The sequence below is a fragment of the Kuraishia capsulata genome, genomic scaffold (assembly GCF_000576695.1).
Source record: "Kuraishia capsulata CBS 1993 genomic scaffold, Kuraishia_capsulata_scaffold_4, whole genome shotgun sequence".
Taxonomy (NCBI): domain Eukaryota; kingdom Fungi; phylum Ascomycota; class Pichiomycetes; order Pichiales; family Pichiaceae; genus Kuraishia; species Kuraishia capsulata.
Window position 1 is genome coordinate 1,250,686 of NW_019172953.1, and position 12,099 is coordinate 1,262,784.

The 12,099-nt window shown below is 46.0% G+C and overlaps 7 protein-coding genes across 7 annotated transcripts; 4 read left to right on the forward strand and 3 right to left on the reverse strand.

Moving 5' to 3' along the window:
- Nucleotides 1-306: 306 nt before the first annotated feature.
- Nucleotides 307-754, reverse strand: KUCA_T00003782001 (uncharacterized protein; the record flags this gene model as incomplete). The annotated part of the gene is made up of 2 exons (XM_022602231.1): nucleotides 307-381; nucleotides 443-754. 2 exons carry the CDS (start codon nucleotides 752-754, stop codon nucleotides 307-309), a joined length of 387 nt encoding a protein of 128 aa, XP_022459795.1.
- A 480-nt stretch (nucleotides 755-1,234) lies between these two features.
- On the forward strand, nucleotides 1,235-2,971 carry KUCA_T00003783001 (uncharacterized protein; the record flags this gene model as incomplete). Its single annotated transcript, XM_022602232.1, has 1 exon — nucleotides 1,235-2,971. The coding sequence occupies one exon, from the start codon at nucleotides 1,235-1,237 to the stop codon at nucleotides 2,969-2,971; it is 1,737 nt and encodes a 578-aa protein (XP_022459796.1).
- A 364-nt stretch (nucleotides 2,972-3,335) lies between these two features.
- KUCA_T00003784001 (uncharacterized protein) lies at nucleotides 3,336-5,672 on the forward strand (the record flags this gene model as incomplete). The annotated part of the gene is made up of 1 exon (XM_022602233.1): nucleotides 3,336-5,672. One exon carries the CDS (start codon nucleotides 3,336-3,338, stop codon nucleotides 5,670-5,672), a length of 2,337 nt encoding a protein of 778 aa, XP_022459797.1.
- Nucleotides 5,673-5,743: 71 nt separating this feature from the next.
- KUCA_T00003785001 (uncharacterized protein) lies at nucleotides 5,744-6,922 on the reverse strand (the record flags this gene model as incomplete). Its single annotated transcript, XM_022602234.1, has 1 exon — nucleotides 5,744-6,922. One exon carries the CDS (start codon nucleotides 6,920-6,922, stop codon nucleotides 5,744-5,746), a length of 1,179 nt encoding a protein of 392 aa, XP_022459798.1.
- A 214-nt stretch (nucleotides 6,923-7,136) lies between these two features.
- Nucleotides 7,137-8,156, forward strand: KUCA_T00003786001 (uncharacterized protein; the record flags this gene model as incomplete). Its single annotated transcript, XM_022602235.1, has 1 exon — nucleotides 7,137-8,156. One exon carries the CDS (start codon nucleotides 7,137-7,139, stop codon nucleotides 8,154-8,156), a length of 1,020 nt encoding a protein of 339 aa, XP_022459799.1.
- A 343-nt stretch (nucleotides 8,157-8,499) lies between these two features.
- KUCA_T00003787001 (uncharacterized protein) lies at nucleotides 8,500-10,143 on the forward strand (the record flags this gene model as incomplete). Its single annotated transcript, XM_022602236.1, has 1 exon — nucleotides 8,500-10,143. The coding sequence occupies one exon, from the start codon at nucleotides 8,500-8,502 to the stop codon at nucleotides 10,141-10,143; it is 1,644 nt and encodes a 547-aa protein (XP_022459800.1).
- A 923-nt stretch (nucleotides 10,144-11,066) lies between these two features.
- KUCA_T00003788001 (uncharacterized protein) lies at nucleotides 11,067-11,867 on the reverse strand (the record flags this gene model as incomplete). Its single annotated transcript, XM_022602237.1, has 1 exon — nucleotides 11,067-11,867. One exon carries the CDS (start codon nucleotides 11,865-11,867, stop codon nucleotides 11,067-11,069), a length of 801 nt encoding a protein of 266 aa, XP_022459801.1.
- Between the last annotated feature and the right edge of the window lie 232 nt (nucleotides 11,868-12,099).

The window sequence follows — 12,099 nt, forward strand, 5'->3', positions numbered from 1 at the left end:
TTGATTGGTTGGTGCACGTACAAAGATACTATCATCAAACTATCTTGAGGGCCCCCAGTCTGGATCCAATTATTTCCTTGACATATACAATAAATCCAGAACACTACGGATTATTTCCACACTTTTAAATGCAGCAGTTGATCTCCCAAAGACCTAAAGAAATGCGATAGAGGCAGTTGAGTTAGCGAAGCTAGTAAACCGGTTCAGCTATGGGAGAAGTAACCAATTCGTGAAAAAAGAGTCTGTCTAAGTCCCTTGAGCGCCATTTCCTCCAGTAGTCATATTCCAAAACATATAACAAAGTGACTATGAAAGAAAAGACGATTTTTGCAATTGGCTGGCCTGCTGATTCACAGTCAGGTATCTTCTCTGTGGGGTGACCTGATGGAAGTTAGTAAACTGTTTTTAACTTTGTTAGAAAATTTCCCTGGACGTAACTCACTCTAGCCCCTGACCATCTGAATCTGAAGCCAATCTCGTGGGCTAATATCTCGCCGAAGCCCAGCATGATACCATTTACAAACGGCAGGAACAGGTTGATGGAACACGAGGCAATGAACCCCCACACCGACGAACCTGATGTAGTGCTCAGCGCAACATCACCCGACTCAGTAGGAACAGAGTCATCGACCGTATCTTCCACTATGTCCTTCAACTCGTCATATTCTTGGGGTATAATGGGTTGGTATTGTTGCTGTGCCACTGCTGCGGCATCTTCGCCAAGCAGCTCAAGATCTGACAAATCTGTGGACATCTCGAAAGCTAAACTATCACCGAAACTGCACGTTCGAGTCTCTCTGACTGACCCGAAAATTACGTCAAATTCGTGTAGATCGAAGCAGTTCACCAAATTATCTCCTAGCCATATCGACTTCCCGTATTAGGCAAGCGTTTCTGAGTCAATAATTCGCATGTGCACTACCCTGCGATTTCTCAAGGACCAAGTTGTGCCCATCTGCCAGCTTCAAAGGATAGACCTCGAGTCCACTCGTTCTTTGTGCTTTTACAACAGCTTCGGTGAGTTTACCAGGAGTTGACCTTCGCGTTAGTTGAAATTGGACAATTGATTTGCCGTCTTAAGTGAACGAGAATCGCTATTTCCGACTGCAATACTGTACGACTATTGAAGGGTTCCATCACCTCGAACCTCTGTCAGAGTCCACACAAGAAATAGTATATCAATTGCTAGTTCGATCCTTTCTTTTTCTTAAGTCAAGTTTCTCAGCTGTTCATCATGGCTGACCACGAAAATGAGGCCGAGGTTGTGGGGAGAGCACTCATAGCAATCGTGGATATAGGATCCAACGGTATCAGATTCTCCATATCGTCCAAAGCCCCGCACCACGCCAGAATAATGCCATGTGTTTTTAAGGATAGAATCGGTATTTCGCTTTTTGACGTTCAGTTGCCCGATAGTGCCAGTTCCACTGCCAGGAGACCTATCCCAGAGGATGCAATCCTGGAGATTTGCAGGGCCATGAAAAGATTCAAGCTGATTTGTGAGGATTTCGGAGTCCCGCCAGAAGGAGTGAGAGTTGTCGCTACGGAAGCTACCAGAGAGGCTGCAAATTCCAAAGAGTTCAGGGACGCTATTTACCAGAAGACTGGGTGGCATGTTGATCTGCTCAGCAAGGAGGACGAGGGCAAGTGCGGTGCCTTTGGCGTTGCATCCTCCTTCCACAGGGTTTCCGGCTTGTTCATGGACTTGGGTGGCGGATCCACGCAGTTGAGTTGGATCTCGTCCGTAAATGGTGTTGTCAAAATGTCCGAGCTACAGGTATCCCTTCCCTATGGAGCAGCCGCGCTGACTCATCGTCTCAAGTTTGAAGACAGAAAGGATGTCTATAACGAGATAAAGCAGGCCTACGAATTGGCACTGGAAAGAATCAATATACCCCAACACTTGATCGAAGAGGCTGAAGCAAACGGTGGCTTTGACCTGTACACGTGCGGAGGAGGATTCAGAGGTCTGGGCCATCTCCTTCTTTCGCAGGACCAAGGATATCCTATACAGACAATCATCAATGGCTATTCTACCAATGTGGAGCAGGTGAGATCAGTAGTGGATTACCTGGTTTTGAAGAAGGAGGTGCCAAGAATCAACGGAAACGAAAAGATATTCAGAGTGTCTGCTAGAAGGCAGCAGCAGCTACCAGCTGTGGGGCTATTGGTTTCTGCTGCTCTCGAGTCGTTGCCTAAAATTAGGACTGTTCATTTCAGCGAAGGAGGTGTCAGGGAAGGTGTTCTATACTCGATATATTCCAACGCCATTAGAAGTGAGGATCCCCTGCTCACGGCCTCGAGACCGTATGCTCCACTGTTATCCAACAACTACTACGAACTACTCAAAGCAGGCCTTCCACCCGGAGTCGTTCCAGACGAGGTGTTGAATAGCGTTGCACCAGCTTTGTGTAATCTGGCTTTCGTGCATTGTTCTTACCCCAAAGAGCTGCAGCCCACAGCCGCACTCCATGTGGCTACCACGGGTATCATAGCCGGTTCTCATGGTCTATCCCACAAAGTTCGCGCTTTAATTAGCATAGCGACATGCGAGAGATGGGGATGTGATATACCACCATCCCAGGAGACTTTTTACGCACAACTGGAGAAATTGGTAATGCAATCAGATGCCCGCAATGGAGAAAGACTTCTGTATTGGACCAAGTACTGCGGTAAGATAATGCATGTCATATGTGGTATTCATCCCGGAGGAAACATCAGACCAGGCTCGTTATTATTCCAAGTTCGCGCCAACAATAGTACTGCTGAAGTTGCCGGCACGACGGCAGAAGATCCCACAAGCAAGTACGATGTCCTGGTTCTTCTGTCTCCTAACGATGTCAAGTCGAGTTACAGTGTGAGGAGCAGAATCTTCAGCCTTCAAAAGAAAATCAAGAAGCTCAACAATAGTTACAGCGGAACAGACAAAGTGACGGTGAATGTGCAGTATTCAGGGCATCCGGAGGAGTAGATAGTTTTTATAAATAATACGAACACTCAAAAAGAAGAGAGATAGGTTATGTGCATGAAACTTCAATATGTGGATGATGGCAGGTCGTGTGAAAATCATCTTCGAATTCAACGAGCTCACCAATATTCAGTAGACCCAATAATGTTAAACTTGGAATGAACTCGCAGTATCACTCCAATCATTCAGGCAGGAATAGATCCAATTTTGGTCTCACGAACCTTGGGATTTTACCTGAATTGCACTGGGCTAGCACTAACTCGTTATACTGATACCGTGAATTGGTTGTTGATTGTGTGTTATAGTTGATAGGACAGCGACATCTCAATTGAGTTATTGGTAGCTTTCCATTCATCTTTACTAAAACATGGCACCCATCAAACAAGAGGGAGAAAATACCAACATGTCCGGCACTTCTAATACCAGCCAGTCTGCTCAGCAGCCGTCTGCTGGTGCACCAGCGCTACAGTCGGGAGCTCCACAGCAGGTGAATGCAGCTCAAGCACAACAAATCAGGGCCCAACAGGCGGCTAGGCAACAGCAAGCTAAAGGGCAGCAATTTTCACAGGCTGAACTGAATCGAATTGTGTTGGAATACTTGAACAAAAAAGGTTACCATCAAACGGAGGCCATGCTGAGAGTGGAAAGCTCGCGGTTGCTGACTCCACAGGGGCCTATGCAGACTCCCAATAACTCTGCTATAGCACCTCCATCGGCCCCCAATGCTCAGAGGAACAGATTGCCATTTCAGCAGAATCAACAACATATACAACAGCAACAGGCAATTCTCAGAGAGACTCCTCAGGCGTATACGCGTGCTTACTCCATGCTAAGATCGTGGTGCGAGTCTTCTTTGGATCTGTACAGATACGAGCTTGAGAAGATATTATTTCCAATATTTATACACTGCTATCTGAATTTGATTGCGAAGGGCGATTCTTCGGAAGCCCGTGAATTTTTCAACAAGTTTTCAAAGGACCACTTGATTTTGCACGAGTTTGAGATTTCCAAAGTGGCTGGAATTGCTCTGAAGGAGCACATTGACGAGAATGAGGTTGCTAAACTGTTCAGAACTCATAAGTACAGGATACTGATATCAAAGACCTCGTTCAATCTCCTGCTCTATTTCCTGCACGAAAACGAAGCTGTTGGAGGAGGAATCGTTATCCGTCTTTTGAACAGGTACATCGACCCTGTGATCGGGGCCGACTCTTTCGAAGCTGGCTCAACTAACAAAGAGGGTGATTTGAATCCTCAGGAGGGTATTCAGGAGCTTTACTCCCACATTGACAGAGAAAAGAGGGAGGGAAGAGCTAATGTTGACGGAAGCGAGTTGGATACGTTAAACTCCAAACCCGTTAAACTAGGCAAGATGCCCATGGATCCGGAGTATTCCAAAGAGTTAGAAGCTGAACTGAAGCATCGTGATGAAAATGAGAGTCAGGCCCACAAGAAGGTCGATACTACTCTTCTTGAAGAATACAACGCAAACTTCAAGACCGATCCCAATGACGAAACTGCCCCTACTAGGGAAAGTATACCTTTCCCAGCCAAGACTGCTGTTGATCTGAAACATGAAATTCAGGTGATTCAAGACTCTAGAGCTAAAATCAAGCTTTCTGCAGTGCAGGCGGCCTTGCCTAGTGTGTGCATGTACACCTTCCACAACACCAACAACGACTTGACTACTTTGGAGTTCAACGATGATTGTACGATGGTTGCTGGTGGATTCCAAGATTCTTTTATCAAACTGTGGAGTATTGATGGTTCTCCCTTGAAATCTGTTTTGAAAAATGATATTCACAACCAGACCATAGATGGAATTGCAGTCAACGGAAGCAGACGTCTGGTAGGCCACAGTGGAGCAGTATATGGACTAAGTTTCAGTCCCGACAACCACTACCTTCTTTCTTCATCGGAGGACAAGACCGTCCGTCTATGGTCTACCGATACGTACACATCTCTTGTGTCGTATAAGGGCCACAACTCACCTGTTTGGGATGTGAAATTTTCACCCTTGGGCCACTACTTTGCTACTGCATCCCATGACCAAACCGCAAGACTCTGGAGCTGCGATCACATCTATCCTCTGCGTATGTTTGCCGGTCATCTTCATGATGTCGACTGTGTCGAGTTCCACCCAAACTCTTCATATATCTTCACGGGATCCAGCGATAAGACCGTGCGCATGTGGGATGTTGCCAGAGGTGAATCTGTTCGTGTGTTCATGGGTCACAGTGGACCTATCAACACAATTGCAGCCTCGCCTGACGGAAGATGGTTGGCCACAGCTGGTGAGGACAGTGTGATTAATGTTTGGGATATCGGGTCTGGTCGCAAGCTGAAGACGATGAGAGGTCATGGCAGGTCATCGATATACTCCTTGAGTTTTTCAAAGGAGGGATCCGTTCTTGTCAGTGGTGCCTCGGACTGCTCGGTGAGAGTGTGGGACATCAAGAAGGGCACACTGGACAATCCACCAGAGCCTGAAAAGTACTCCACTGAATCAAATGGCGATGCTGTCACTTCCCAAACCGGGAATGGAGCCAGTGGATTGAAGAGAACAGAAGATCAAAAGAAGAGAACTGACATAGTTGGTACCCAGGACCACATGGCCGTTTACCACACCAAGAGGACTCCCGTGTACAAAGTGCATTTCACAAGAAGAAACCTGTGCCTCGCAGCTGGTGTTTTTACAGGTTGAGAGAAGATTTGAAATAAAAGGCCATCCTATGTACTTTATGCCTCGCTAATACTTTTGTGTCGTCACATCAATCATAACCCGTTGTTCTTCAATATGGGTTGGGCCGGATCCCAAGGACCTTGTAGCTCGTCTTTATACTTCTGCAGCGCCAGGAAGTACGCAGGACCCACCATGATGATGGTGAAGTGAGCAATCGTCCAGCAGAGAAGCCAAACCAGTCCTCCCATTTGGTACACCGCAATGTCCACACCAAGCACCACGACAGTAACCTGGAACCAGTGAAACCTGGTATATCCAACCTTTCTGGTGAAGTTGTTGAACATAGGAAATAGACCATTGAGCTGTATGGAGAACACTATGAAACAGAACACTGCAAGATTAGAGTTGAGTCGAGAGGCTAACACAATCGCATTGGAAAGTGACAAATTCTTGGAAATGTTGGAATTGGATACCTGCGTGTGTTGCTGCTGCTGAAGAGGCTGTTGCTGCTGCTGGTCGTGGTGGTGCAAACTGGGAAATTCTATAGTATAATCGTTGAACAGAACATTGAAGAAACAAAGCCATGTAGAAAGAGCCCAAATGGAGTCCGAGGAGGTGGAGTTGGTGAGCGACTTCAACACTGGTGAAAACGTGAGCAATGTCAGTACAATCAGGATGCAAGATTTCAGAGTGTTGGCCACGGACGGTGGGTTCGATTCGGTGACAACATGTATGGTGGATGGTGTCAATGGGTTCAAAGTCCCGTTTCCTCGGTTCTGGGAGTTTTCTCTCGAAGGAACATTGGATCCTTGTCTGGAGGTTGACCTGGATCTGGAGGTCTGGATAAAGGGACGAAATTTGTTGGTCTTGAGCTTTCGCTCTCGTTCAAGAGCTATTACCACCTCTTGCTGGTGTCGCCTCTTCAATGTGAATACATATATGGCAAATCCTGCCATGGTTAGCGTGGAACTGATAAAGGTTGGAACCACGGGGTTCCAGTCCAGACTATAGACCCCAAAAAACACGATGTTGACCAAGGCCAAAACCGAAAGATGTAGCACTATCAGAGTAAAGTCATTCACCAGCTTCAGATATGAGTAGTTAACCACGGTCGAATTACGCTTTAACTGTGATAGAAACGACTTATCTGTGTAATTGTCTGGGTAATCTTGTTTGAGCCATAGCAGCTTTTTCCACTGTTTGCGTTCCGGTCTTTCTGCAAACTTTAGCGGTCTGTGATTGGCATTTCTGTCTCTGGAGACAACCTCCATTTCGGTGAATTCAGGCCAATATCGCGCCGGAGTTGGAAGAAGCTGGTGTTTAGACTCAGTGATGGAAAGGTGCGTGCGTGTGCTTAAGTAAGGAGGGCTGATTTTAGCTCATCACACTCCACAGTCTTTCCTGTCATACTAAAGCGATCTTCCTTTTCGTGTGGTTTTTTTTTGTTCCTTCTCTTTATAGTATACGAATCGATTGTATATTGTTATGAGTTCGATCGATCGCGGCAGCTACTATAGCTCATACTCAGAGTCTGCCTACTCCACAGCAACATCTGGCTCCGAGGAGACATCCTCGGCACCACATTATGCACCTGGCGAAAGCACACTGGATGCGCGGAACAATCGACTTTCGATGTTGGAACGCGGCAGTTCAAACGCAGATTCAGTAGTGAGGGCTACGAAGGAAGACCCGTGCGAGGAATCCTCCAGTGATGTTGTGCTACTACGACGCGAGCAACTGGATCAGACCAACACCAACACAGACCCCACCGATTCGGTAAGCCACAAATTTGGGCACCTCAGGACGTCTACGCTGGATGCCGTGTCCAGACTTGAAACCATGGACACCTACGATAGGACCCCGTTCGATGTTATGATCGGGAGAGAGAAGCACAGTGGTGGTACTGATAGAAATAAATGGGAGAATGAGGCCATAGAGATACACAAGTCGAGTGATAAAATTCCTAGCATAAAAGCTCAAGTGGATTACCAGGACAAGCTGTGGACGCCTATCGATATATTGGATGACGTCCACAAGCTCAGCCAAAAGGTGCACGTGAACGGGTCATTTTTTGATGCGAAACACGCCCAAAGCCTGGAGGAGCTGAAAAAGAGCCAGATGAAGCTTCTGTGCGCGATGGCAGAGGCCGAGAAAATGATGAGTGTAAACGATTATTACAAGATCTGGAAACCACAGACACTGGGCAGTTCTGAAGAAAATCCAAACTCGCGGTCCAATTCGGCATCCGTCAAAGGGAGCAGTGAGCCCCATCGAGCTGAAAACGATCAGGCCCAGCAGCCGCAGGGCAAATCAGAATCTTCTACGCATCAGCAGGTTCCTGATTTGAAGGATTACAAAGAAACTCTGTTCGAAAATAGTTACTTCTCCGAACTCGGGGAATTAACAGGAACGGTGCGAAGTAGCTTGCAGGAGGTCAAGCAGTCCATTATTCGGATCGACCAGTTGAGTAAGGGTATGTGGGACAAGAACACCGATGAGTCGTAAAAGGTAAAAGGTCAATTATTAAGCTTATTGGATCACTATCAAATCATTCTGTGCCCATTTCACTTCACCCCCACCATTCCAGGGTTTGCCGATTTATAATGCGTTAATAATGAAAAGTAAATGTACGCTGCGGAACTTCAGGATCCGGTTTGCACCTTCGCGCACGACCCTTGATCACCAGTTTAGGAAGTACAAATACAGCGCTGTCAGCCCTCCGAAAACTCCCATTAGAACAAGCTAACAAGAAGAACTTTTGCTATTCTTGTACTTTGTGTTTTGGAATTTTGTCAATTGTGCTTCTAGCTTGACCTGATACTCTATCCACATTTTAAAACTCTCTACGATGTCTTTTGTGCCAACCGAACTTCCAGCCTGGAAAGAGCTGCAGGAGATTTACGACTCCTACGGTAAGGACTTCTCTTCGAAGGATGCCTTTTCCAAGGATGCTGATAGATACGAGAAATTCTCCAAGACCTTCACCAACTTCGACGGATCCAAGATTTTGTTTGATTACTCCAAGAACCTGATCGATGAGAAGATCGTCGCCAAGCTGATTGAGCTGGCCAAGCAAGCCAATGTTGAGAAGCTCAGAGACCAGATGTTTGCCGGTGACAAGATCAACACCACCGAGAACAGAGCTGTTTATCACGTTGCTTTGAGAAACAGAGCTAACAAGCCCATGTATGTCGATGGCGTCAACGTTGCTCCTGAGGTCGACTCTGTGCTGCAGCACATGAAGGAGTTTTCGGAGAAGGTCCGTTCTGGTGAGTGGAAGGGTTATACCGGCAAGGAAATCACCGACATCGTCAACATCGGAATTGGAGGTTCAGATTTGGGTCCTGTCATGGTTACCGAGGCCTTGAAGCCATATGCCCATCCAAGAATCAGTGTTCACTTTGTGTCTAACGTTGATGGTACTCACATTGCTGAGACTCTGAAGCCATTGAACCCAGAGACCACTCTGATCCTGGTTGCGTCCAAGACCTTCACCACTGCCGAGACGGTTGCCAATGCTACCTCTGCAAAGAACTGGTTCCTGAAGACCGCCAAGGACGAGTCCCACATTGCCAAACACTTCGCTGCCTTGTCCACTAACGCCGAGGAAGTTTCCAAGTTCGGCATTGACACCGCCAACATGTTCGGTTTTGAAAGCTGGGTCGGTGGAAGATACTCTGTTTGGTCTGCCATTGGCCTCTCTGTTGTATTGTATATTGGATACGAGAACTTTGACAACTTCCTCAAGGGTGCCGAGGCCGTTGACAGACACTTTGTCGAGACTCCTTTGGAGGAGAACATCCCACTTCTGGCCGGTTTGATTTCTGTGTGGTACAACAACTTTCACAAGGCTCAGACCAGACTGGTTGCACCTTTTGACCAGTACTTCCACAGATTCCCAGCCTACTTGCAGCAGTTGTCCATGGAATCTAACGGTAAGTCCGTCAACAAGGCCAATGTGTTCACCAATTATGAGACTGGTGTGATTCTTTTTGGTGAGCCAACCACAAACGCGCAGCACTCTTTCTTCCAATTGGTGCACCAGGGTACCAAGCTGATTCCATCTGACTTTTTGTTGGCTGCTCAGTCCCACAACCCAATTGAAAACAACAAGCACCAGAGAATGTTGGCATCCAACTTCTTTGCCCAGGCTGAGGCTCTGATGCAAGGTAAGAACGAAGACCAGGTCAAGGCCGAGGGAACTACTGGTGGTTTGGTTCCACACAAGACGTTCAGTGGTGACAGACCTACCACCTCAATCCTGGCACAGAAGTTCACCCCAGCTGCTTTGGGTGCCCTGATTGCGTACTACGAGCACCTAACCTTCACCGAGGGTGCCATCTGGAACATCAACTCTTTTGACCAGTGGGGTGTTGAGCTGGGCAAAGTGTTGGCAAAGGTCATCGTCAGCGAGTTGGAAGACGAAACTCCAGTCAAGACCCACGATTCGTCAACCAGAGGCTTGATCAACCAGTTCAAGAACTGGGCTTAGGAGCCTTTGGATTTTTTAGTCAAGACAATCCAACAATAATGTTACCCAGATAAGATCTGTTTCCTTTCTATGAAATTGGCTATGACTAGTAGCTTCGTATGAGTATTCTTTTTGAGACTATTGATGGTTAGCTTTTCTGTATTTATATATTATGTTTTAATCGACTGGGCTGGTATATATTTGCGGCGGATAAATCAAGTTGCAACTAAAGCATAGTCTATATTAGGCTACGCAGTACGCATCACGTATTTTATGGGGAATGACGTACGGCATCCTGAACGCAGGACATAATGAAGAAATATTTTGAGCATAAGATCTTCAGATCTGGATAGTGACTTTTAACTGTAATTCATAATAATCAGTCATGGAAGCCATGTATCTCATAGTTGCCATTAATAATGGCAACTCGTCTACCAGGTTCAGCTTAATGCTAAAATCGTGTTCATGAAAATATATAGGATCTAGAGAAGTTAAACGTATAACAAATATGGAAGGGCCTCAGCGAAATTGGAGTAATTACCCATAGAATTCTGGTGGAACGAATGTGGTCTGATGGGAAGGTATCATGGTTGTAAATAAAAAACACCACTGGTAACGAACTTGGGACCGTGGAGATTCAGCATGCCTTCGAACTTGAAAGCGTGCGAATCAGGAGAAATAAAAAGGAAACTTTGAGAATAATGAAAATGGTCACTAATTAGCAGTCCAATGGATCAGGTGTATATATGCTTATGTTGAATTGGCATTTGCATTTGAGGAAACGGATTTTCCTTTTTTTGTGATATGCTGCGTGGTGCGTCACGGTGAATTTTGAAATCGAAAAACAACGTATCGGTGAATTGAATGCTGTTTATTTTGTTGAAGCGAACGGGGTTGAGGCATTTCTCTTTTTGGTATATCCTCTGATCAACCTCAACTTGGTATTAGACTCCCTGGGGCTCCTGGTCCTGGGAGCTAGATTCATCTGATTCGCTAGATTGGGTATTGTGTTCTTCTTTCTCGGCAACTTCACTAACTTGAGACTCTTCTTGCGTGGTCCCACTGTTACTTTCCTCATTTTGTTCTTCGTTATATTCGGCATTACCAACAATCTCGGACTCATTTGTCTCGCTGGTTTTGCTTTCATCTTGCCCTTCGTCCAAATTATCGTTTTCAATGATTTCAACAATCCTAGGGCTGTTTTCCTCGCTCTTATGGTCTTGCTCAAGCACATGTTGACTTTCCTGCTCAGTTACGTCTGAAACTCCAGGCACGTCGGAAGATTCTGTTTCCTTTTCTTCGGATGTCGGTATAGACTCATCAGAATCCGGTTTTTGAGTTTCCTCTTCAAACTTGGTTGCTTCTTCTTCCTTAGCTTGTCTCATGTGAGCGTTCCATGGATATTCATGAATATTGCCGTCGAGATCTTCCAGATAGTTATGGAAAAGCGCAATTCTTTCCAACACCGTTCTGTAACTATCTTCCGTTCTCTGCTCAGCCAATCGAACTTGGTTTTTGGGTAAGATATACTGCACTTCTGCAACGGAAGACGGTCTCAAGATAGCGACCTCTTTCAGTTCGAGGTCATTCGGTTTGTTGCATATTCGGTAAAATAATCCCAAGGAAAAGAACAAAAACACAGATGTGAAAATGGATGTGTATGCTCTTTTGTTGAGTTTTGAACCTGATGACACCCGCCTCACCTGTATCATCTGCGGGCTCGACATTATCCTTGGAGACAACATCGTATCACATATGCGACATGATCAGTTTATGCCAAAGAGTTAGCTATAGAAGACTCGTGAAGGCGCACGCAACCGGAGAAAAACTTCCTGGCATTTGGAATCTCGAGAAAAGCTGCCGGGGAACCATGCACTTAAATTGAATACTGATCACCCGACTAATTACACTTGAGTTTTGAGTTAACCAAAACACGCACTTGATATTGGCGTGTTTTTGTGTAACATGCACGATCAT